Genomic DNA, 26,308 nt, shown 5'->3' on the forward strand with positions numbered 1-26,308 from the left:
TTTTTCTTCCTCTGCTCCTCTGCAGAACTTAGTAGAGCTCTGAATGAATGTGCTTCACTTCCTAAGCTATCTGTGAAGGTTCTGAATTGTTTCAACCGTAAGACACTACTAACTCTCCTAGATACCAGATACAGGCCAATCAACCAGAGAAGAGCAGGAGAACCCTCCTCTCAAGGTGCAATGAACTGCCAAGCCACTGACTCTTACAATCAGGATGGATGACAAACACCCAGGCAAGAGGCATTTGGAACCTGATCCAAACAAATTTTTGTTTCTTGTTCTTCTTTAGGCTTAATGATCAGCCTGGATGAATACTACCACTGCAATTAGTTACGTTTATTTTTTAGCTTCCTTTACACACACATATGTGTTTGTGTGTGTGCTTCTGCGGAGCCATGTCAGCAGGCATGCAAGTATCAAGTTTTATGCTGGAAAGAAAGGAGCTGAGTATGTGCATGCCGGCTGAAGGCATATGTCTTACTTGGATCAGTTAAGTGCCTGCTCCCTAAAGTGAAATCTCGTTGGAAATGCCATGCACGTGTTGATTCAGTTTGATAAGATTTCAACCAACCTTCTCCTTTAGCTCGCAAAAGTTGCTTCCTTTAAATTACAGAAATGCCTAACACAAAACAACCTCGTAATACTCAAAATTCATTATGATCAAATGTGATTGCTTATACTAAGGAATAATAAAGAAAATTAATTTTATTAAACACACGAGGCTGTGTTCAAATTAAGTTTGGTGCTAATGGGGAAAAAAATCAAAAGGAAGAAAGCAGACAATTATCTGCCTGAGTAATAACCAAGGATGCTGCAAGTGGTAGTAACAACTTTGGCCAGCAGTTCTTCTGAGGAGGGTTCATTCTTCCACCAATAGTTTTTTAATTGAATTGAGCTTGGCGGTGGTGCCTCTCACATTGAGAAGTCACCAGAGATCAAAACCAGAAATAAAAAGATGAAGAAAATACGGCAAAGGAGAATGTTTCTGAATTTGCTTGCACATAAAATCTGCATAATAAAGCAGGCTCCAGATTGAAAACTTTGAAACAAAGACAAGATATTTCCTTCAGTAGCCACTGAAAAAAATTAGAAAATGCATCAGTAGTATTCTGCTTTTTGATTAGAAATAGTACCTATTTTTTCTATATCCACTCCAAAGACTTTCACTGTCTATATTCAAGGATAGTACCCACAGGCTGCTTTTTTTTGAGACGGAGTTTTGCTCCTGTTGCCCAGGCTGGAGTGCAATGGTGCGGATCTTGGCTCACTGCAACCTCCGCTTCCCGGGTTCAAGCCATTCTCTTGCCTCAGCCTCCTGAGTAGCTTGGACTACAGGCATGCACCATCTTGCCCGGCTAATTTTTGTATTTTTAGTAGAGACGGGGTTTCACCATGTTGGCCAGGCTGGTTTCAGTTGAACTCCTGACCTCAAGTGATGCACTTGCCTCTGGCTCCCAAAGTTTGGGAGTGAGCCACCGTGCCTGGCCTGTACATACAGACTTCTAAGACTCTAGTTTAGTTTTACCTGATTTTGAAATGTATAAAAATGAAGTCACGCAAGTTAGGACAGCAGGTGCCCTTGAGGGCAAAGGTTGGTGACTAAAACTGACATGAGAGGGCTTCTAGGATGCTGGAAATGTTGGCCTCTAGATTGATTTTGTGGATGTATCCACCTTGCAAAATTTTATCAAATCTTATACTTGGGTTGTGTATTTTTCTAAATATATATTATACTTTACTAAAGGTATATATTCTTCTCTATTTCATATGGAAAATAGAGATGTTTTTTGGCTTAAAAAACTCAGTTTCCCATAAAGCGAGGATTTTGTTTTAGTCTAAGTGATGCTCTAAAATACAAGACTAGAGTGAGGCACTTCCCTTGGATACAAAAAGCCAACAACTCAGTGATTGAGATAAATAGTATTTTAATGTAACATTTTTAAAAAATCCAAATTAATCCTAAAAAATCCATGCTAATAATAATAAGGAAAGATTAAAACAGAAAATATTACTCAGGAAAACAGAAAATGGAACTTAATACTCCAAAAAATGCCAATAAGTGTAAATGTGCAGGAATAAATGTAAACGGGTGGGAATAATCAGATTTGAGAAACCAAGGGCAGATTATTTTACATTCCATAGGTTTATATTCTCTGAAAATAAAAGACATTAGCACTGTTTCAAAGTTTTTAATAATTTAGGTAATTTAAAAAGTAGCATTAAAGAAACAATATGTGAATTATCCCAACAAAATTCTGTAATGAATATCATCTCTATTTGCTTATAATTTCACTATGATTAAACTTCTTACGAAGTTACAAGTATGCAATCTTCCTTTGAATGCACTGAGTTAGGAAAAACATACCTATTATTGGTTACACATAGGAGAGATTACAAATCTAAATCATAGATGAAAAAAGCAACTGTGCCATGATATGAAACAGCACTGTCAAATCAGACACTGAAGTCGGTAAGTAAGATTTTCTTCTTGTCAGTAGGAAAAGCACTACTGGGTTTGATTCCCCCAATGCTACCACCTTTTTAGACTTTTGTTAGGGCTTTGCATTCATTTCCTTAATGTTTTTAACCCAATGTCTGTGAAATTTTTATTGCTCCCTGGATGGTGACATCTGATCTGAATGTAACCACACACCTCTTTGCTCAGCAGTATTTGTCACAAACCATTATAAATTATCATGCTGATTGTGTGCATTGCTGGGAAACTGGAGAAGTTTCATAAATTCTAACTACCGTATCAATGACATTCTTGTTTATTATACAGATATAAACTTTTATGAGATTCAAGATGTCTGCCTTACCACTGAAGAAAACTTTAGTGGAGTAAGCTCTAACTAGTTCAATGTAAATACTGAAAGCCATTTTCAATGTGCAATGAACATGTCTTTCCGAAAACTCTCCACTGGTCACTTCTTTATTTCTTTTCTATTTGTAATTATGCTTTGACACTTCACAAGTGTGCAGGATTTTGCTGGCAAAAAAGAAATCAACATTGCTTCGTCTCCCTCAACACCTTCTTCGGTCAGAGCATTCTCTAGAATCCTCTCAATCTAATAATAAAATCATGCATATATCTAGCTAGAAATCCTAGGCCTGTGTTAGCCCTGCAGACAGACGCTCCACTGGTCTGTTGATTGACTGATTTACACCACATCTTCTTCAATAAAAGAATTAAGGGGTTATAGTATTATGGTTCTAATGTTTATTTGTAATGAAACCTCATTCAGTGCTGGCATAGACACAGAATGTTGCATGTTAAAACTATGGGGGCACAACTTACACATTTAATTTTCCTAACGAAATATCCACCTTTGACAGCCACTGCAAAAACTTAACCATTTTGCAAAGTATGGTCCAGAATTTACTCATGAACTGGGTCAGTCTTGGTGCTATTCACATGAGAAGCTGTGACTGTATACTGTATTGTTAAGATTATGAAATGATGTTTTTTTACCTAATTATATATAAAACAATAAAAATCTAAATAAAAAATATTTTTTTTCCTACCAGGACTATGTGGCCGGTCTAATGACTTAACCATCCATATACTCTACAAAAGAAAACTGTTTACTTGGGTTTCAAAGATGTTTCACAATAAGCAAATGTGCTAAGACATCGATTTCTTAAGCTTTCTCAGGGTGAAAGTTGACTGTACAAATACTGACCATTTCAAGAGAAAATGCAGGGTGTATCATATGCAAATCATCTCATTACTGGGTCAACAGATTTAGTTTGACGTATGTTTAGTTTCGTATTTCCAAATGTTCTAAAAATCACCAACTTGTTAAAGATATCATAATAATGATAACTTATTTTGAGGGTCACTTTCACCTTTTAAAAGGGCTTTGCCATCTACTACTTGATCCTACTAGTAACCCTATGACATCAGCATAGCAGATGTTTTTTACTGCCAATAGACATATAATGTAGCTGGAACAAGGAAAAATATTACATGTCTTAAATAAGGTGAATAGTTTGTTCTCAACAAGAGTGATAACTAAAAGCTCACCAGCTTTCTGAATGTGGTTTTAACTGTGCCTAGTTTTGTGCCACCTCCAATCCACTTTTGTAAATAGCCTGACATAAAGTACAAAAAAACCCTAATAACAAGACTATGTTTGTAGGAATCTAATCTAAACTTTGAAGTCTATGAATTTGTTCTTCAAAGAATTTCTGGTGTTCCCAGGTTTTTTTTTTTTTCCTGGGGCATTCCAATCCCCTGTAAAATTTAAAACTGTGGATTCTTCTCAAAGCCTTCACAAAAGGAGGTAAGTATTTTGCCACATTTGTAGAATCTCAAATGCACCCTTCAACACTGAGCACTAATCATTCATATGAATCAGCTTAGAAAGATAGTGAAAGGAATGCCTTATGCTGGTCTTCCTATATCTTTCTGCAGTTTCTCATTGATAAAAAGATCACATTGCAACACTTCACAACACAATGCGAAGATATTTGCCATGGATCTAATCTCCATTGACTTCATCAGGCTAAATATAACAGCCTTTCAACTTTGACCAGGAGATGGCACCTTCACAGAGAGCAAAACGTCAGTTGGGACAATTAAGAAATCACCTTACTCTGTAGCATTAAAAAAACAAAGTCACCATCATAAGATTGTTATGTAACATCTTCTTGGTCATGTCAGTTTCTCAAATACTTTGCTGATATCACTAAAATTGTCATTTTCTTTGAATTACAATCATCCTTTATTGTACTTTTTAAAAAGAAAACTAACCAAAAAGGTGCACCTTTAACCCCATTATACCCCACCTGACACCATGATACGACAAATCATTATTTAAGGTTTACTGTGAGCTAGACACGATTGTAAGCTAGACACTATCGTAATACTGTGAGATGCTGTTTTAATAATTAGTATACGCTGATTATTTGGAAACTGATCATCAGCCTGTGTATTTATGCTAATTCTCTAGGCACCAAAATGTTGAATGAAGCAGATGACCTCATTTCCCCGACCATGAAAAGCTAGTTTACTACACCAACTCAACAGGTTGTTGAGCGCTTTCTACAGGTAGGAAGATTTTTTATATTACTCTGTTCTTTCCCAGAAGAAATGTATGTGCAAATAGAATTGTAAGCCCTTTACATATATTAAGTGATTCAACTGGCTTCCCTTCTTAAATTTCTGCTCCAGTTGTGTGCTGGATCTGGCGCCCACCAGCTCATAAGAACCAACTGTGCACATTTCTTTGCTAGTCTGGGCACAGTGACATCACATGGTTAGTTTGAAATTGGCTATGATGAGAGTATTTACACCACAGAAATTGGCATGTGCTACATACAAATCAGGACTTGACTCGTCTTCTCCAAAGAGCCAGCTGTTAAACATTTACCACCACACCACTGCCAATAACTAGTGATTATTCTGAATTCTTTAAGTATTATATTACACGCGCTGATGGTCATGATTTCCAGATTAGAAATTAATAAACGTCAGTTTATTGAATTCTAACACCACTTTATTTTTTGGAATGATGTTATTACTTGAGTATGTTTTACCGGAGTTTCTCCTATAGCAGTTTAAACGTGGTCAAAAAGCAAATACTACTACTACTACTACTAATGAAGTAAATCAAATATAACAGAAAACAAGTCTCCAGATTGTCTAAGTGATTGACACTATAAAAACCACCATAAAGAATATTAGCAAAAATAAATAAATCAATACAATGAACTCCTTGTTTCCAAGCAGTCAGTGGAACACTATTAATGGTAACTTCCATACACAATTAACAAGTCAATATAACGCCCTGAAGCACTTCTGAATCACAAGGCAAAGATTAAATTGGAATTGGTATAATTTTATTGCACTGTAGTATACACTGATCATTTGGAAACTGAACATCAGCCTGTGGATTTATGCGAATTCTCTAGGTACCAAAATGTTGAATGAACCAGATGACCTCATCTCTCTGACCATGAAAAGCTAGTTTACTACACCAACTGAACAGGTTGTTGAGCACTTCCTACAGGTAGGAAGATTTTGATATTACTCTGTTTTTCCCAAAAGAAATGTGTGTTCAAATAGACTGTCTTTAACAATGAATATACTTGCAAAATAATATTTAGGTCCAGCGATAGCAGTAGTCTATAGATATCATATACGGTTACACCTAACTGACCCACTTAAAAACTTGCAAAAACCTCTCAGTCCTTGAGAAACACTTTAGAATTGAGATTTAAATCGATTACTTTTCTTTGATAAAACTATCTATATATGTACAAACTTAATAAAAGATGGATATTCAGGTTCAAGTCTCTGGAGACTACACCACTTTCAGTGGGTCAGAATGGTATAATGTGGACAAGACAGAGACAGGGGGTCTGTTGGGTGTCAAGAGAGATGAGCAAACACGTATCTGAGTGGACTGCTATGTGCAAGGTAAAAACATACTTTCGATACTGTGGAAAGCAATATCCACATACCAGTTCTTTCACATAAAGTGAGGAAATATAATTTCGACTCTCTCTATAGTGAGAATGTCTTCATAATAACAAAATCTGGCATAAGTTGATGTTTTGAAACTTAACAATAGAAAAAGATAGTAAGACTAAGCCGATGGATGAAATACTGATGTGTATTTGAGTTCCCATTGTATTCATTGTGTCTTAACAATTATTTTCTAGCATTTTCCATAAATGTATTTTAATCAGTAACCCACAATTTACAAAACCCCTCATCTGGCTTATCCTGTAGGCCTTATTTTTATTCAACGACAATTTGCTTTTTCCATGTCAAACTTAGTAAGATGAATGCAGTTCTTAAATCGTCAGATGTTCAATATATCTCAAATAGTGAGATCTTCAATCCCACTATCTGTGGATGGGATGTATATTAGTGATCAACTGTATTTCGTAAAAATGCAAGTGAGACTTTTGAGTTTCTAGTTCTTCCCCTCTCCAGGAAAAAAAAAAAAAGAAAGTAAAAAGAAACATACATACTGTATACATTTCTTAACAAAAGAGTTCCCAAACCAAAAGTGCTAACAGGAAGGAGTATAAGAGATTACACATTTAACTATAACCTTCCTGGTTTGGGGAACTCAGAAATCACTTAACGTACTTCAATTTCCATACCATTGACATATAATCTGGCTGAGATTGGAATCCCTCCTGGATCCATTTATAATCTACATTGTACACACTGACTTCCCCGCCCCCGTAGACAGGCGTGACCACTAGATGGTGCTGTGGTGCCCTGTTCAAAAACATTCCCACTTACTTGCAGTCTCTGTCCTCCAAATCGAAGTGAGGGTTAAAGTTGATCATAATTCTCTGGTATGGGTCCGGAGCCTGAATCAGCCATTCACATTTTTCACTTGGGTGATAAGAATGAGGATAACCAGGAGATGTAAGGTACCCGGGGCTTTCAATTTTTATAGTATCGCCACATTTATCTGCAATAAAAGTAAGATTTTAGCAGATCTTTCCTGACAACCTGTTAGGTAATCTAGCTTTATATGTAAATTACTGGTTATTAAGCATTCCCTAACTTTTTAAGAGGAACTCTAAAAGGTCCCCGTAAGTCCTTCGTGTGGCCCTGAGTGCAACACTCCAGGAAAAAACACTCTTTGATCTCAGGAAGGTTGACTCAGGCAGAAAGCCAACTGAGATCTGAGAGGACTCTTCCCCCAGCCCCGAAGTTTCTTCCTAAGGAAAAGGTCTTCTAGCATTAAAAACATTAAATCCCCTCAATTGATGTTAACATGGTCCCCTGGGAGCTTCTGCTAGACTTAATTATCCCCCAAGAAGTGTAATCACATTAAGTAGCAAGTTCTAAGTGGAAAGTGAGTGAAAGATGCTGTTCGACCCCTTGTGTTGTTTTTTGATGATAAGCCTGGTCTATGTCATTGATCAGTGGGGATTGTCTTTGATTGGCTTAAAGCCAAACCTTTTGTTGTTGTTGTTTTATCTGCCCATAAATCTAAGTGATTTTGAGTTATCTCTGCTCTTGAGATCCAAATCAACAGAGAACAAAGTATATTTGGTGAAGCAGAAATAATTCTGCTTTACTTCTCCAAGTAAAGTTGTTCAAGCTTGGAGATCAGATCAAAGCAACAGGGCAGAAGGAAAAGTAAATAGCCACATGGCATTAATTCTAATTACCTAAATGTTGGGTGAAAAATAACCCACCACACAGGTCTGGGTATCACATATTGTAACCCATATTCTCACATTCTGGGAAAGGGAGCTAACTAGTTTCAAGCCTTCATTTCAAAAATGCTCAAGTGAAGCCAAATAAACCAAATAAACCAGTCTCTGGGCTGCCTATATTGTTCAGCATAGATTCTCATTGTCACATTTTATGATGGATTTCATAATGGAGCACCTCAGCCTGAAATGCTGCCACATTTACTGATGCTTAATTTTGAGCAGTAAAAATTCGGTGCATAAACTATATAAGAGAAACAGTATGAAAGCAGTGAAATATATAAGCCTATCAATCACAAATTTTCAGTAATAGTATATATAGATTTTAACACTGCATCTAATAGATTCCCTGTGGAAAGAGAATAGCATTCTTTGCTCTCAGCATGAATTTATAAATCTACAGAATTTTATTACAAGAAAACCAGGTCAAATGGAAATGAAAGATGAAGTGCACATCAAAAATGCATAAAGCTACATGCATTACAGAAATCATTTCCCATAAATTAAAAAAAGAAGACAATATAAGTTATATTGTTTTTCTCAATCGCTAGGTGCTTCTGACTTTGTTCCTTAGACTGGAGGTAGTCTTATGCTGGTTTCCTTTGCATTGGCTTGTAAAAGCGTTAAGCTTTGCCAGGAAGAAATGATGTTGCAACTGGAGTTCAAAATCTCAGCTAATGATCATGTTGGATTCTGTTATGTGATTCTACTGAGGCTCTTGCATTATTTTGAATGTGCAGAAAACTTGGAAAGTGACCTCGTCTCATTAAGTTTCCTCCAGCTCTTGACAAACATCATGGTAGTGTCTGGCATCTGTTACAGGAGTGAAATAAAACAGCACTGGTTCTAGTCACTCGACAGAGTCACTTCAGAAGACATTTAGGTGGACTTGGTACCACACCAGAGCTCTTTAATCTGTGACTTCTGAGAAAGTGACAGTGTAATAAGATAATGTGGACTGCTAGACTCCCTGGCTCTGTTCAATCTCTCTAGCAGTTGATTAAGAAAGAGCAGTTTCTAATGACTCTGGACCATTAGTCCTAAATAAGGTTAATGAATTAATTTAGCAGACACTGGTTACTCGGAGGAGGTGGACATGGCTTTAAGAGGTCTGCTGAGTTACAGAGGCATTTTCTGGCTCTGGTCACTTCAAGCATAGCAACATGGCTTTTGCTGGTAAAGCTCACCAACTAAAGCCAGATTTTCAGCATTCCCCAGATTTCTGCTAAGAAAATTAAGAATGTGTGTGTGTGTGTGTGTGTGTGTGTGTGTACTGCATATATATTTGTGTAGTTCACAACCTAAAGTCTGATAGCTCTTTGCATTGAGCTTCAAATCTATCTTGTGGACACCCCCACTATGGATTTAGTCTCAAGAGTTGTGGAGGACAGGGTTACTATAATTTCTAGTCCAACCATTTGAGCTCTTTCAGTTGGAAGAGAATGCTATTTCATTCCCTGCCAGAGTATAGAAAGATGCTACCAGCTCAGGTTCATTAATAAATTGAATTCTACATTCATAATTTTTTGCATCTTGCTTTCCTGCCAGATTATAGAAAAATGCCATCAACTTGGGTTCATTAATAAGTTGAACTCCATGTTCATAATTTTTTTTTTGCATGTGTTTTGCTTTAAAGCATCTCTTAAGAATGCTGCTTGGTAGCTGCTGAGGGAAATCCATTGCTGAAATCATAAAACCTTGAAAAAGCATATTAGAGAGATTAACTTCCATCATAAAGATGTGATTTAAATTCCTGTTGGTATGAGGCCCTCCACTTGCGGTCTGTTATTAAAACAATATACCACAGTAAGTAGTGGATGTTCTTTTCTTCTAATTACTGTGATTGAAATCTAAGCCAGACAAAAGTAAATATTTGATCATTAGTTAATAACAATTGCTGACGACTTACTGTAAAGGCATACCCTTGCCTGCACTTACTTTATAGTGTGAAGTCAAACATGCCTACAACCAGATCCCATTTTAAAACGCATTATTTAGGTTACATGGTACTGTTTGGACCCCAGTATAGTTTTTCATTTACTTAACAGTGAGTGGTTTTAAAAGCTAAGTGGAAGCTGCAACTAGCTTAGGGATTTTCAGATATCCTGGTGCCTTACACTGTATATATCAGATTCCTGTATTGATACGATGTAACTTTCAGTCATACTCCAGACAGATTACGGAAGATGTGCAAAGGCGGGGGAGAGAGTTTCATCAACCCACAAACCGATATCTCTGGCCGTCACCCACCAGAGAAAACGGCTTAGGGGCGCAGCAAAGGAACCAGGAAGTAAGATCTCCTGGTAAAGCGTTCATTAACTTTCAACAGCGATCAGATTTTTGAAAGGGAGTCTCTTCTAATTGCCTTTGGGAGGAAACATTATTAAGATAATTGGCATGCTGATCTGGGAAGGTAGGCAGCTCTGTCTTGTAACAGAAGTAAGGAAAAGCCCCACAGCCCAACGATCAACGTCAGGAGGGAGCCCAAAGACCTGAAATCCTCCTGCTCTAAACCGCCTGATCTCATTTCTTCTTCTCTCCTCCCAGATAAAACTTTCCTTCGCCCTGGAGTCGGTTGTTCCCGGCTGATCCCGGGAAGCCCTGTCTGAGCCCCGGTCCGGAGCAGGCAGCTGGGAGCCGGGGCGCCGCTGTCACCCGCGCCTCCGCCTGTCACTTACCGTTGCGAAAAGCGCCGGCCGGGGCGAGGGCGAGGGCGAGCGCGGCGCAGAAGAGCGGCAGCCCCCTCTCCATTCTCCCTTCGCCGGGTCCGCAGGCAGACGCGGGAGAACGAGGACGTGAGGGGAAATGCAGCAAAGAGCGGAATCTAAGCGATCCGAAGAGCCCCAACTCCGCCTAGAGCTGTACAATCCTCAGCCCGTCTTGGAGAAAGGAAAGCAGCGAGGCAATGCCTGGATCCGAGAGGAACGCTTCTCTTTTTGTGTCTCAAGTCGCCTGCATCCTGTCATTTAGCTCCGGCTTCCTCTCCCTTTTCCCACACTTGTTCCTCTTCCAGGAGCCACTGCCCGGGCCATGTCTCAAAAAAAAAAAAAAAAGAAAAAAAAAAAAAGGGGGGGGGGCTGTGGGTGGGAGGGGGAGGAGGGAGGTAGGGCAACACACACCAAAGCCAATTTCCAGGAAGAAAAAAAAATCCGGCTTGTTTCTGGACCCGTTGGAGCCGCGGAGCTGGCGCCCAGGGGAGGTCCGGGTGTCTGCGGGAAGGAGAGAAACGAGCAATGAAAAGATGAGCGGGAGACAGAGGAGTTTCACCAACTGCACCCCCGCCTCCCCTCCTGCGGCCTCCCCCCACTCCGGAGCCCTTCCCTCGCTTCCTCCCGCCCCTCTCCCCGCTTGGGCTCGCCTATAATTGCCTGACAGGAGACTGGGAGGAACAACTTTCCCTCCGAGTGCTCTCCCCGTCCGTCTGTGTCTTTCCCCGAGACCCTGCAGGGATCTCCGAGGGAAGGAAGGCGCTGGGAGTCTGCGCCCCGGGCTCGTGGGTGCCGGCGTCGGAGGAAGGGGCGCGGAGGTCCGTGCCAGCCGCGGGGTCTGGCCAGCCCACCTCGCGTGCTCGCTCTGCACCCCTAGAGGGAGAGCTGGGCAGCTCCTGCAGGCGCAGATCCCGCCGCCGAGCAGTGCGGAGCGCCCGGGAGGTGGCGGCTGCTTCTCGCAACTTCAAATCCCGGGGCCCGCACCCGCGGCGGCGAGGAGGGCAGGGTCAACCCCCTGCCACTCCTCATCGCGCCAGCCTGAGACCTGTGGCGGGGACCAGCGGGGCACCCCTGGACGCCCCTGCCCAGAGCTGGAGGGCGAGGAGGGGAAAGCCGGGCTGGAGTGGGAGCCGCGTCGCGAAGCCGGGCGAGGGGCGGCAGTGTCGCTGTGGTGTGAAGCTAAGTCAGACCGCCTGGGCGGGCGAGGCCGGGCTGCAGCCCCACGCGGCCTCCCTGGCCCGCATCAGGGCGAGCGGCTGGGTGCCGATAGCTCCCGGGTGCCCTCTGCGCGCCGCGGAGGCTTCATTGTTTCCCGAGATTTGGTGCCTGTTCCTCTGGGGCAGAGGGAACACCGGAGGGTGGGAGGTGCTGCGCCTTCCAAGCTAGGGGGCAATCGCCGCCCGACCCCGCCCAACCTTGTCTGAGAGCCCAGGTGCTAGGGAGGGGTGTGGAAATCAGGGGTCGGGCGGCCCCCGTTTCTCTGTGCATCCGGAGGGAGGGAAAGAGTGGCGGGGGAGGGGTGCTCTTGGCTGCGCCCTCACAGTGCCCGCTCCCGGCCACAGGCAACGTGCACGCCGGCCCTGGAGCTCCTGCCACCCTCACTTCCCACAGCGGCGCGTGCCCCCAGCCCGCTGGATGCCCCCCAGGCCCATCCCCGAGGGTTTTCCGAGAACTGCTGCAGGAAGCGTATGCAGATGCGAAAAGCAAGGACATTTCTGGGAACAAACAGGTTGCAGTCACCGATCAGGCCCCGGAGAAGGGTCAGTGCCCAAGGGCCACCTCCCAGGGAGTTTGTGGGTAAGGTGAAAAGGTCACACGCCTCCTGGGGATTGGCGTCCACACACACAGCCAAAGTACAGCCTGATTCCTACCTGGCACAAATAGCTGGCCAAAGGGAGGTAGGAATGCTGGCAAGGAGACTCTGGTCAAAGGTTTTGGCGGAAGAAAAAGGGGCGGGCAGGGAGAAAGCCCAAGGCGCGCGGGCCCTGGGCCAGGACTGCGCGCTCGCGGCTCCGGCTGGGGGCAGTGACATGCGCCCCTCGGGGTGCAGGCGGTTCCCGGGCCAGTGGGAGGTGCACCCACGGAGCCCGCACTCGCCACTCTCTCGCCCCGGGTCAAGCCTGTCTTCTCCTCCCCACGCTCTCCGGGACTCCCGGTCTCCAAGCTGGAGACTCGGCCCCCCCAGGAGCCTCCTTCCTCTGCCAGTTTCTTCCTTCTTCTCAGCTGTCGGACCCCTGGGAGGCGCGGGGTGGGAAGTGGGCACTGAAGGACTGGGAGTTAAATGCCCAAGTTGAGAGGAAGGAGCAGTGTCGAAGCCGTGGACAGCCGTGCGCCCCGGCAGGCGGGCAGGCGGGAGGCGAGGCGGGGGCGCCGACCGCGCCCAGCGCAGACCCCGGGGGAGTGAGCGCTGCAGAGGCAGCCCGGGCTCTCGGCTACTACCTGCGCGCGTCGCCGCCTCCCCAGGTACAGCCCGCCCCCCCCCAGTCCCAGCCCCCAGCTGCGCCGGGCGAGCGGCATCATCAGATTTAGGGTGACCCGGAGCGACCTCGGTCCAGGCTCGGAGGGAGCGGCGCCTCTCAGGACCTGGCAGGTTGACAGGGAAGGGGAACCGGCAGGGAGCGGCGGCCCGGGGCGGCCTGGAGTCTCCGAGGCCCGCCTGCGTCCTGGGGGGACCCGGCCTCTGCGCTCGCTCCGGGGCGTCCTTTGGATCGCTCTGCGCCTCGGCGGGGTGAGCGAGGGGGCACACGCGGGAGACTTGAGCTGTGTTGTTTTTAGAAAACTGCCGCCAATCTCTCTTCCCCTTTCCCTGCTGAGTGTGCATTTCCCAGCCTAGACCCGCCAGGCCAGCAAATAAAGCCACCGGATCGTGCACTCCGGAGCGACTGCCCCCACCCCGACCTTGTCCCCACCGCTCCCTCCTGCCTTTCCCGAGGGGAATGGCTCCTCCGGCGCCTCAACGCACAGAAAACGCCTGCCTCCAGCTGAGCGCTTTTGCCAGCTTTCTCCAACCAGCGAATAAGGGATGTACTATGGACTCAGAAGGAAATGTCATATTTAAGTTCTGCTTCTGATTTCCCTGCTCTTAGCTGATCTGAGGTTTTTCTAGACTCCTTAGTTTCCACATACAGTGCTGGGTAATGGAGCCCTACCGCACTGATTGAGAATTGCCGGCCAGTGGGTTGGTACAGAGCAAATTGTCCTTGCTAACAACCTTTTTCCTTTGCTGTTGGATTCCACTAAGTGGTGAGAGGGGTCAGTTTTAGATTTTTGCAGTTCCCCAGCGTGGAGACAGGCCGGCTCTATACGAGAATAAGTGATAGACAGAGGAAGAATTTGGCAGTGTTCCCGGGTTGATTTTATTTTGGTCTCTTGAACACATTATTCTTCCTGAGAGAACAAATCCCTGGACTTGGTAGGACCCAGTTCCAGGGAAGGGAAGAGTCCTCTACCGCACCCCCAGAACGCCCTGCAGAGACTGTGAGTGGGCAATGCCCAGTTTCCTGGACTCCCAGTTAGGGGGTGCTGCAGAAATAAGGCCTTCAGCTGGGGCTCCCTGAGTCGGATTGGAACCGTAGCCCATCAGTAAGAGTAGACTGGATGGTAACTGCTCGATTCCTTTCATTAAGCTCTCATCCCTTTGTCAGAAATAGATGAAATAGACTGCTCCCAGAAGGCCATTTGAGCCACTAACTCCCTCTAAGTACTTCAGATTCATGCAATATGGAGATTCGGGTTGGTAGTTCAAAACTGCATCACATCTAGTCAAGTTTTTTGAAAACATCAAACCTATATATTTCAGAAAAGCAATACAACACCATATTTTTAGTAGGAGCTAACCTAGTTTTGAAATGTATGAATAGATGAAGTGAAACTGGAAAAATATTAAAAGTTGGAATTTTAATTAACTGGTGTTTAAAATAAGCCTATTAAAAGTGGTTATTCTGTCAAGTGACTCTGTCATGCAAGAGGTGTCATCTGGGCCTCATTTTTGGCCATCTCCTTGATTTGTACTGACAGAGAAGGAAGGAAATAAACAAATGAATCTTCACTTTCTGATTCCATCTTTTTAGCCTTTTAAAAGTTACCTCGAAAATTCCTCAAATATTGGAGAAAGGACTACCAACTAAAATGTTAAAGTTACAATGTGAAGTTTTTGTAATACAGTATATTTACTAACCAACAAGGTGAAGAAAGATAATGCTAAATTTTGAATCACACTAGATTCAAAACATTTGCTAGAGTAGAGGTTACAGCCGTATTTGAAAACTATATTATTTGTCTCAGATAATAATATTAAATGATTTTGCCTTCATTGGATTACTTTTAAATTGGGAAAATTAAAATAATTATAACCAACAGAAACACTCATCAAATCAATAGAGACATCATTAGAGAGAACATATTCAAAATTTGAAAGGACTGTTCTAAATAGGGCAATCTTTAAAATATAATTTGAACAACCAAAATAGAAAAGTGTCTGCCTCTTAATATTTAATCACAGTTTTATGTAAATGGCTAAAATTTTAAAAGAAATCAACAAAAAATAATTTTAAAAATATCAAACAATGGCCACAACAGTTAAGAACTGTTGAGTTTATTTTCAAAGAATGTAATTTCATTTTGTATTTTTATTAGATGACTCTGGCAGTTGCCTGTAGAATGGGTTATGGGTGGAGCAAGGGAAGAAATGAAGAGACCAGTTTTGAAGTAACCATAGTAGAATCTAAAGGAGAACTTCAACAAGGACCTGGCAGTGGAGATTGGAAAAAGGATGCATTCCAGATGTATTGAGAAAGTCTAACAGGGCAGATGGTGGTGGATAAGCCAATGAAGGAGAGGGTGTTACCAAAGATTCAGGCCCTCATCACTGATGGGTGAAATTGCCTTCATGTAAGCAAAGGGACTCTAGCAAAAGGCTAATTTGGAAGAAAGATCAGAATTTGATTGGGGTTAGGTTCAGTTTCCGGTCTCTTTGAGACAATCAAATGAGTTAGGAATTCAGAGGAGATGTTTGGATTGGAGATTTTAAGTTTGTGAATCACTGACATGTAGATGATGGCAATCAAAGTGGAAGGAATGGGTAAAATTGCTGAGGAAATTTCAGGAGACCCAGGATAGGATGTTAAGGACCCTTGAAAGCCTGGATTGTCACAATGAGCTGACAAAAGACCTTGAGAATGAGCAGCTGGGGTGGTAGGTGGAACACCAGGAGAGCCTATTGTCATAAAAGCCAAGGAGGGGGGAATTTCTAAAAGGAAGCTCTGGACAAGAGTGGAACACCATCAAGAGTTCCACTCCGATGAGGACTGGAATGCAATTGGACTTAGTGGCATGATGGTTACTGAGAGTTGACTCTTCCAAGAATCATTCAGTGGAGCGATGGAGGAACAGGACTAGAGGTCGGATTGCAATGGGCTGAAGAGTCAATAGAAGGTAAAGAAAGAGAGACAAGTAAAGATAAAATTCTCTCTGAAAGTTTCTACTAAAGGGGAGGAGACAGACAATAGCTCTGGAAGGAAGAGGCGTGGAGGGAGGTTGAGTTTTTATTTTATTTTATGTTTGCTTTTAAGATAGGGTACTTATGAGCATTCTTGAATGCCAATGGATAGAATCCAGTATTGGGGGATATGTTGAAATTAAACTACTGAAAAGATAATCCGGGTGTTAATTGCCTGGGAAGGCAGGAAGGGATACAATCTACAGCCCAGATGGACAGATTTACCATAAGTTGGAAGAGGGATAGCTCCTCTGTTATAGCAGTGGGGAAAGAGGAGCTGATGGGTGTGATTACAAGAAGGTTTGTCATTTCAGTGGGTGGGTGTGGGGGGCAATTTCTCTCACTCTGGTTTTCTCTGTGAAGTAAGTCGTACCTTTGAGTAAGAATGACAGTGGAGGAGAGGAGCTGAAAGTGCCTGGAGAGCAGAAAAAAATGGAAGAGGACGACCAAGCTGACCAGAGAAGCTGTTGTTATCATTGTTATTGTTCTGATAATTTCATAAGTTAAAAATTTGAGCTGGGAGCACATTTTCTATAGAAAGCATTCTCCTAGAAAAATTGGCTAGTTTTTCATGAAACTCAAAAAAGTCTGCTTAACTCATAAGGAAGTAGTAATATAATATGAATGGTATTATTTCAGCTTTAGTGACTCAAAGTAGGTGTTCTATAAATGTTCTTTTTTAAAAAGAAAATTTTCCAACCATTATTTACAGCACATTAAGGAAAGTGTCTATTGATGTGCAGGAAAAGTTTCCCCCCAACCAAATAATTCTTTGTAATAATGTCTTCACTTCCTCCCTGCCCCTTATTTTCTTCTTCGTGCTTTATCCTCCTAGAGATAGCCAAAGAAGAATTTAAAGTTATCATTTATATCCTGTACCAGACCTCCACAGACTGGCTTATTTGGATAATTCAAGTGAAATACAACCAAGATGTTTCTTTAGTTTTGCGAAGTCTAGACTCAACATCAATATTGCACACATTTTTCAGACATATATGTGATGTTTTTTGAATTGTTATACAATTTCCTGCCTTGATATTTCAGTCAAATGTATTGGGAAGGTTATCAGAGGGCGTTGTTTTCAACAAAGCCTTTTTCCTTCAATTTATTTTGTTAAGGCATCAGACTGCCAAAGAATCATGACTTCTATGTAAGGGGTGGTACATTAATACTTTTTGGGTTGATTTTCAGCTACAGAATGCACTGCCTTGATGGACTTGCTTTAATCCACACTAAAGCTTATATGACATGAGGAAGTCGTGCAGAACAGAACAGGCCTTTCTGGAACTTTTATATTTTAAGAAGTCTTCAGTCTGTTAGTACAACAGGTTACCTTTTGGCAGGCACATTTTCCTCCTGCTCCAATGCTATAAACACCCCAGCAGGGACGATAAATAGCAATGTAGACAGCAAGGGAAAATATTTGCTAAAAGATACTCCTGCACTTTCCCTTTTTGATGTTTCTCTTGTAAGTTTTAGATGCAGAAACTGGAAAAAATAGAAATGTAAAAGTTGAAACAGCAAAATTATAAAGTGACAGGTGATACAACAAAACATATCAGTTTGTACTCAAAATGTAAAGCAATAAAGCAAGCACACATTGAGACTCTCTAGTATAATTTGCATTCACAAAGTTCAAAGTGGAACTTGAGTATTACCATTCTCTTGCTTCTCTCCCTAACAAGCCACAGGTAGCGGAAATGAGGCATATTGAGAGTTCAAATTTGGCAAAACTCTGCAGCAATTCTGTGATGGAATAAAACGTGGGAAATGGATGTTTTGAAATTGAGTCTGTATCTTAAAGAAAGCGAAAGTAAAACTTTGTAATAAAATAAGGCTAAGTCATACACAATTGGTGTATCCTTTTGAAAATTAACAGGAATTTCCATTAGTTTGTATTTTACAAGGTCAAATGGCTTCTTTAAATTCATACTGTGCTATTGTGTCTAGCCTGGCACGTTTCTCTACTGTAGTTCTTTTTCTGAATTTTTAAACCCCTTTTTGATTTCACAGAGTTAGTAATTATGTTGGGATGTTGGGGCGTGGACTGGATGTAGCTAAACATACTCAGATTTGACTCACATTCAAATGTACTCAAACATTCAAATTTAATGTTGTCTGCCAAAGCAAACTTCTGTCTCATTGATTTTTTAAATTCTCTGGACCTTGGTTTGAGAATGTGTGCTTTGGGTTTCAAAACAGTTATCTATCTTAGATAGATCAACTCTGACATCTACATATTTGATACTAGTTCTGATCATGTCAAGTGCGTATCTTTTATTATGTAGATAAAAGACAACAACTTGCATGTCACATAAAAGAGGAAGCATCTCTTAAGGTCCCGGGTACATGAGTGAGTGGTGATCCTGGTTTTTCAGTTGCATGTCAAGAAACACAACCTGGATGAGCTTAATGAAAAAAGAGATTAGTGGTCATAACAGGGAAACTTTGGAGTGAGCTTGGCTTCAGGCATAGCTGGAACCAACGGTTCAGTGGATGTCAATCAGCAGGGTGTCTTCTGTATTTTCATCTGAGCTGGCTTCTTTCTCAAGCAAGCACTCTCCAGGCAGTGTCAAAGGTAGTAATGACGGCTCCATAGTTAAGGGGTCTTTCAGATCATGATCATTGAGAAAGGGTTCAGGCAGAGAGGGTGCTTTCTCCCTCAGAGTATGTAGTTATCATTAATACAATTCCGATTCACTCCAGTTGGATGATGTGCCCAACCCTGGGCCAGTTAGTTGTCAAGGGAGATGGGTTACTCTTAAGCCCACCCTGGCTGTGGGCGTGAGAACACGTGGTAGACAGAATGCAGACAGGCCATCTCCAAGAGGAAAAGGGAGTCTCTGGATTCTGTGATACAAATAAAGGGAAAAGGACGCCAGGCAGTCAGTGGGAACAGGTGCCCACCACTCGGCAGCCCATTCTTTTGGTTATAGTTAGTTGTTTTCAAGTGAGAGTACAGTTGACTCTTGAACAATGTGGGGGCTAGGGGTCCCGACCTCTTCCCTGCACAGTTGAAAGTTCACATATAATTTTTGACTCCCCTAAAACTTAGCTAGTAATGGCCTACTGTTGGCCAGAAGCCTTCCCAATAACATAGTCAACTAACACATATCGTGTACATGTATTATATGCTGTGTTCTTACAATGAAGTAAGCTAGAGAAAAGAAAATGTTATTAAGAAAATCAGATGGAGGAGAAAGTACGTTTACTATTCATGAAGTGGAAGTGGATTATCGTAAAGGTCTTCATCCTCATCATCTGCATAAGGAGTAGATTGAGGAGGAGGAGGAAGAGGAGGGGTTGGTCTTGCTGTCTCAGGAGTGGCAGAGGCAGAAGAAAATCTGTACAGAAGTGAACTTGCAGAGCTCTAACCTGTGTTGTTCAAGGGTCAACTGTACATGTTCTTAGTTTTTGTTTTGATTGGTGTTAGTGTCGTATTTGTTTTATTTCGCTTTGCTTTCAGTTTTTTATTTGAATATCCAGCTGTGGCAGACAGCATGAATCTATAGTTTTTACTTCAAAATCTGAGGCCAGTACTTTATGCAGGGTCAGCTGTCAGTAAAATTATAAAGCAGGAAGAGCTTTTGTTCATTTTTTGAGACAGAGTCTCAGTCTGTCGCCCAAGCTGGAGTGGAGTGGTGCAATCTCAGGTCACTGCAACCTCCACCTCCCGAGTTCAAGCGATTCTCATGCCTCAGCCTCCAGAGTAGCTGGGATTACAGGTTCCTGCCACCATGCCCAGCTAATTTTTGTATTTTTAGTAGAGATGGAGTCTCACCATGTTGGCCAGGCTGGTTTCTAACTCCTGACCTCAAGTGACCCGCCTGCCTTAGCCTCCCAGAGTGCTAGGATTACAGGCGTGAACCGCTGTACCCGGCCAAGAGGAGTTCATTTTTAACTCCATCTCCTTTTGGGTGCATGTCCCTAATTTAATTCGCTCTTCCCTGTCCTCTCACAAGGACTTCCAAAGAAATAGAGCAGTGGCAGAAGACAATACTTAAGTCATAGAACGGTGAGATTGCAGGCACCACTGTTAGCCAAGTGAGGAAGGGTTTTGGAGGCAAGGAACCTTCCAAAATATCTTCATAAGGATGTAAGGAACCTATGCATACTTGGAGTTGGAGTGTACTGCTGTGTTCAGACATTTAAAGCTGCCTTTGTAAAGGAAATGAGATTATATTTACTCTGGGGAGATTGCCATGAAGACAGAGCCTGAGAAGCACTTTTAAAATACGAAGTTTTCCTCAACAAATGAAACATTTTTAAGGGGCTATGATTGGTGGACTACAGGTGTGAAAAGTGTGCAGTATAACAGCAATAGCTTCATAAAAGGAAAAGCTTGGAACAGACTGTTCTTCTGCAAAGCATATCTTGTGTGGTGTGTTTTTTTCGAGGTATGTTAAGAGTCTTGGAACAAAAGAATTACTTGACTATATTGAGATGTATTTGGAACAGGCCCACACACGTCTGTGGTGCCAGTTTATTCTTTTACAAAATGTTACCTTTAAAAAAAATTTAAATACACACTTAAATGGGGATGGGAGCACTGTCAGGGAGCGTCTCACCTATGAAAGCAAAAAGCACAGCTTAATTTCAGGGCACTGCACCGGGAGTACAGTCTCCACTCTCCACAACTCTCAGAGCAATTCTGAACACAGCACTTTGTCATATTTTCCGCTAATTTGTTCCCAAGTTATCTCTCTGGAGAGCGGCTACAAACTCAACCCCTGCCCTGAAGGGGCTGTGGAGTAAGTGGGCATGGCTGTCTACAGTGTGACTTTCTTGGGATACTTCCTCATCCTAGGGGAAGGCCTAATGTCTAAGTGACCACCTGTGAGCAGGTGTTTCTTTCACAGGGATCCGTTTCTACGAGCAGACACTCTTGTGGCTCTTGTTTGATCTGTGTTCAGTTTATTCCTACCAAGATAGCTACTCTCTAGGAAAGCCTTGATCGGTTTCCTCTCTAGGAGAACCCGGAAGGAGGTTGGGTTCAGGTGTGTCAGGCAGGGGAGACACAGAGGAAGCAACTCAACAAAGCACATGAAACAGCAGAGGACGTGTATTACTCACAGGTCCCAGAGAGGAGAGGAGCAGGACTCACAGGGCCAGCTGGAAGTGGGGAACTGTCTGAGACACACACATGCAACCAGTGAGTGGGGAGCAAGAGAGAGAGTTGTAGGGGGAACCTGTGGGCCAAAGCCTTTACTGGGGTCCAGGGCATTGCTCAAGCAGGCTTCCTGTGGGAAGTTTTAATCGGTGGGTGAGCTCTGTGGACACTGCGACTGAGAGGGGGTCACTGCAGCATATCTGTGTGTTCTATGTTGGTGGGGGAGTTGTTGGGGGAGTCCGTGGGGCCAGTCAAGTAAGTTGTATCCAGCTCTCCCTTAGGGACGTGGTCACCAGGAGGTGGTTGTCAACCACCTTGAGTTACTGGGAGGAAGCGGAGAGCAGAAGACTATGTCAAAGGTGATTAAGCCCTGCTCCCGGCATGAGAAAGTCAAGCCTAGATTCAAGACCGATGCCAGAGCAACGTAAAACTATAGAACTCACTACATGCTGCATGCAGCTGGCTTTCCAGTGTTTCCATCTGTAAGAGACAAGTACTGAATTAAGTGATCCATCAGGACCTTATCAGTTGCCAAACTGAATCATTCTACTGTTTTTTTTCAGCAGCTGTGATAAAATATTAGTGCAGGCTTGTCATTACCCAATACTTTAGGAGGCCTTGGAAGTGTGGAGTGCTGTACTAGGATGGCACATGACGTGACTTATGCTGACATTGACTCCTTTGCACAGCTGATATTTGAAACGCTCTTGGTATATTTTCTTTCTGAATTGTTTGTGTTCCTAACATGGGCCATGAATCTCTGCAGTAGACATAGATACCATGTCCTATGTCTATCTGTACATATTGTCAGCTTGCAATAAGAAATATGATAATAAAATGAAGTTCTATCAGAGGAGTGGCAGGGGATGACCAAACCACAAAGAAAACAAAGCAAGGAAACAGCAAAATGCAAACACAGACACCCCTCACCAAAACTCTTCTCTGCCTGATTGCTCTAAAACACAAGGCAAGTCAATATTCCTGTTCAGCTGAGAACAAGAGTGTTTACTTCATGGAAGATCTTTGAGAGTTAGCTAAATTAAAAATTTAAGGAAAAAGGCTTATCAAGAAAACATGGGTCAAAATGTGGCTGTTTCTTCTTATGTTTCTCCGATTTCGTGCTATTTTGCTACTGGAAATGTTCTGCCTCTCTGGATACTCTTGCAAATGGGAACACATACGCCTAGCCTGGGTTCCTGCTCCATCATTCCCCCAGTTCCAGAAGCAGGAGCAGAGCACCGCTGGTGCTAGGTCAAGTGGAAGACAAATGATGCCACATTTTTGTTGTGGATTCTCTTTTATGTCGTCTCTAGCTTCTGGACCAGCGGTATGTTATTTTTCAGAGTCTTTTTCAGATCAATTCTGAGCTTAATTGCTGACTTGCTTGTGAGGTTGGAAGCTCTACCTACTGTGTACCATGCTTTTGATAGAGAAGGTTTCTGGGCAGTTTTCGGTTTTTCATAGAGGTATTGGATATGCTCATACTGATTAAGCTGTGGCTCCAGCAAACATGCTCAATATTATGAAGCCCAGGAGGTAGGTTTTGTTGCTAGCATAAAAATATTCTTCAGCTCCACGCTGGCCCAAAGCAGGAGGGGGAAGTTGGAGAGGAACTTCTTCATCCATCAAAAAAAGCATATATTTGTTGCCGTTTTGACAACAACATCCCTTAGTAAAAGATGCACTTGAAAAACAATATAAATAAAATAAAGTTTCATAAAGGCTCCCAAACGTTCTTCCTTTCTCCCTGAGGCTATAATGACTATCCTGGTTTTAAGATCTCTTTTCTTATTCCTTCTGAGTTTTCCCATTTCATGCTCCCTGGGAGCATCTCTGTAAAACAAGCCTGTGGAAAATGGGTAATGAGGAAATCGTTGCCTTAACTGAAGGTCACATCTACAAAGGTCCAGGTAGGTGTACTTTGGCTGATGGAAAAATCCCCCAGAGTGACATCCTGCTGCCCTGAAATAGAGGCTCGGTTGTCATTTGTTAGAACAACGGTGGCCCCTGGTTGGCATCTCGAGTGTTGTCTTTGTTAATCTCACAACCAGGTGATTTCCATTACTGATGATGCCCCACATGGGAAGGGGGCAAGGAAGGGCCCCCAAGCGCTCCCATAATTAAGCACAAACACTTTTACTGTATTAAGTCAAAGCCGAATGCCTCCCAAATCCTCTTGGCGTTGAGTTCGTGTGCCCTACACAATGGTGACCTTTAATATGTCCCTTTCAGTTCCAGCTAAATTAGTCCTGTGCTCTGGCCTTGATATTTTTTTGTTTTGTTTTCCAGTGCTTTTCCTTTAAAAGAAGAACTATGACAGTGATTTTTTTTTTTAACTGTTTGCTTACTTTTCTTTTCTTTTTTTGGTTTATTGTCAACATGTTGTGTTGACACATATTTTAGCCTAAAACAGAGAGAGGACCTTCTAAATACAAAAGATAGGACGCTTTCAATAACTTGATTCCCTAAAGCACTGGAGAATTCTGGGATCTGTTAGACTTCAATGTAAGCATTTTATAGAGGTTCCCATGACAGGATTATTAGTGAGCAGTTTCACTTAAAGGTCTTTTTTTTTTTTTGGCCAGTAGACTTTCTCCTTCTATAGCTGCAACTGTATTAAATATGCATCCCCAATATTTTAGCTCCTCTTCTTTCCCTGGTGGAATATTTTCAGTTATGTAATTTCAGCTCCTGCTGCTTATTTGGGGTGATTATTATTATATGTGGTCCCTAGCCTAGGAATGAATTCTGCGGTAGATACCAGTTTTTAAATTAGTTAGAATTCTGCCTGGTTCCCCACAGGAAAAATGTCATAAAAGATGGGCCACAAGACAATCCACCAAGCCATTTTAAACTCCCACATAGCTGAACTTTCATCATTGGCAGCTCTGAGTTGTGAGGTCTCTTGTGACACTGGCCCTGGTTATTTTTAAGAGGGGCAAGAAAGGTAAATCAAGAGGGTGGTGATAGAAGTAGGCTAGAAAAAGCCAGGCTTTGGCAGCTGGGCGGCTCTCACGGGATTACAAGGGGCCATATTCCAGGTAGCAGGAATTGAAAGTGGTGAATGGATTCAGTTCCTGACCATGCATGAGGCTCCTGGCAGGAGGTGCCGTAAGAGCTGAGCACATCAATTTGAAGGAGAGGCTCACAGAGAGTTGGGTGTCCTTCATGGGACCAGGATGGCATTGAGGGGTAAAGGTGGACAGCAATTGCTTCCTATTTGTACACAGCTTATTTGGGAGTTGGAGCTCATCTTATTAATGAAGGTAAAATTATGACTTGAAAACAAACCATATTTCACTACTAGAGTATCATTATTTGATGCTTTCAAAGTCTCCACGTGCTTGCACCCTATTGATCTTCTCACCAGTTCTCCTAAATTCCAATCTGGATGCATAAGAAATATCGAATTGCTAAGGTGGGCGGATCACGAGGTCAGGAGATCAAGACCATCCTGGCCAATATGGTGAAACCTCATCTCTACTGAAAATACAAAAAATTAGCCAGGCTTGGTGGTGCACACATGTAGTCCCAGCTACTCGGGAGGCTGAGGCAGGGGAATTGCTTGAATCCAGGAGGCGGAGATTGCAGTAAGCCGAGATAGTGCCACTGCACTCCAGCCTGGCAATAGAGCAAGACTCTGTCTCAAAAAAAATAAAGAAATATCAAAGTGGTTTTGGTATAAACAGCTAGACTTCCTGTTGGCCTCGAGGATATATTAGAGATAACAGCAAGCTGTCTAAATATTTCCAGACTACAACATTCAAAGATAAGGCAAGAAGACCAATCTTAACGATTTTACAAAATAATTGCAACAAGTGCATGCATTTCTTGTTTCTCAAATCATGTTTTTATGTTTTAGCTATTAGGTGAAAATGGCTATGCACAATGTGCTATTTTTAAATTGTCAAGAGTAGATTTGGAAGGTTATTTTCAATATCCTATACTCTTCCTTTCATGACTCAATAATATTTTTTGCACTTTCATTTAGCCTTAAAAAATAGAACAATAATGCATCCAAGTATAAGGTCAATTGCAAAGTGACCCCTGTAGTTTTTGCTTCAAAACTATTTTATTGTGCTACTTATAATATCAAATTGCCACTGTCTAGAGGCAAAATGATCATTTCAAAATCCTTGTAACAATCTAGAGAAATATTTAGAAATATTAGCTACAATTCTAGTGTAACTTTTCTGATGTGTTTCTATTGCTGACAATTGTTTTGTAAAATCTTGATTGGTCCTCTTGTCTTTGAATGTCGTAAGTCTGGAATTATTTAGACTGCTTGCTGTTATTGCTGATATATCCTTGAGACCATCAGAAAGCCTAGCTCTTTTTCCCAACACCAATTTGCTATTTCTTATATATCCAGGTTGGAATTTAGAAGAGCTGGGTGACATGATCAATAAGTGATTTTGAGAATTGCTCGGAACTTCATTTTATCTTTTTTTTTTCTCAAACAACCTTTAAAATCAGAAACTCTGGCATAGCACTCTCCAACTGTGCCACAGAAGGACATAAGGATGTTGGTGCTTTTTCCTGTCTATTTTTGTCCCCTACCAAATCACAGCCCTGGAAGGGAGCTTTAGAAGTCACAAATCTGTTCTGTTGCCTTCATGCTCAATATCACAGAGGAGGGATGATCAACCCTGTTCTAAAAGGCTAGACAGTGGAAAGGATTTCAAAATCAGCCAACGAGTATTTTTGCTTACTGTGTACATGGAACAGTATGGAAGAAAGAATATGGAAAACTATTAGACATTATTCATACCCCCAAGAATCTTGCACGTCATTTGGAAA

At 42.3% G+C, this 26,308-nt stretch overlaps 2 protein-coding genes across 7 annotated transcripts in view; one reads left to right on the forward strand and one right to left on the reverse strand.

The window, feature by feature from the left end:
• The window catches only part of NRP1 (neuropilin 1), a 158,428-nt gene extending 146,920 nt beyond the window's left edge, over positions 1-11,508 (reverse strand). For all 6 annotated transcript variants that reach the window (XM_055275097.2, XM_055275096.2, XM_055275098.2 and 3 more), the window contains exons 1-2: positions 10,872-11,508; positions 7,265-7,439 (exon numbers count right to left, since the gene is read on the reverse strand). In XM_055275097.2, the coding sequence (XP_055131072.1) occupies positions 7,265-7,439; positions 10,872-10,944 (248 nt within the window). In that variant the 5' untranslated portion in view covers positions 10,945-11,508. The remainder of the gene's footprint in view (positions 1-7,264; positions 7,440-10,871) is intronic.
• Positions 10,999-26,308, forward strand: part of LOC134736325 (uncharacterized) — a 29,993-nt gene continuing 14,683 nt past the window's right edge. Inside the window, exons 1-3 of the mRNA XM_063637104.1 lie at positions 10,999-11,095; positions 11,569-12,074; positions 12,172-12,661. Of these exons, the coding sequence (XP_063493174.1) occupies positions 10,999-11,095; positions 11,569-12,074; positions 12,172-12,661 (1,093 nt within the window). The remainder of the gene's footprint in view (positions 11,096-11,568; positions 12,075-12,171; positions 12,662-26,308) is intronic.

The sequence above is a fragment of the Symphalangus syndactylus genome, chromosome 4 (assembly GCF_028878055.3).
Source record: "Symphalangus syndactylus isolate Jambi chromosome 4, NHGRI_mSymSyn1-v2.1_pri, whole genome shotgun sequence".
Classification (NCBI taxonomy): domain Eukaryota; kingdom Metazoa; phylum Chordata; class Mammalia; order Primates; family Hylobatidae; genus Symphalangus; species Symphalangus syndactylus.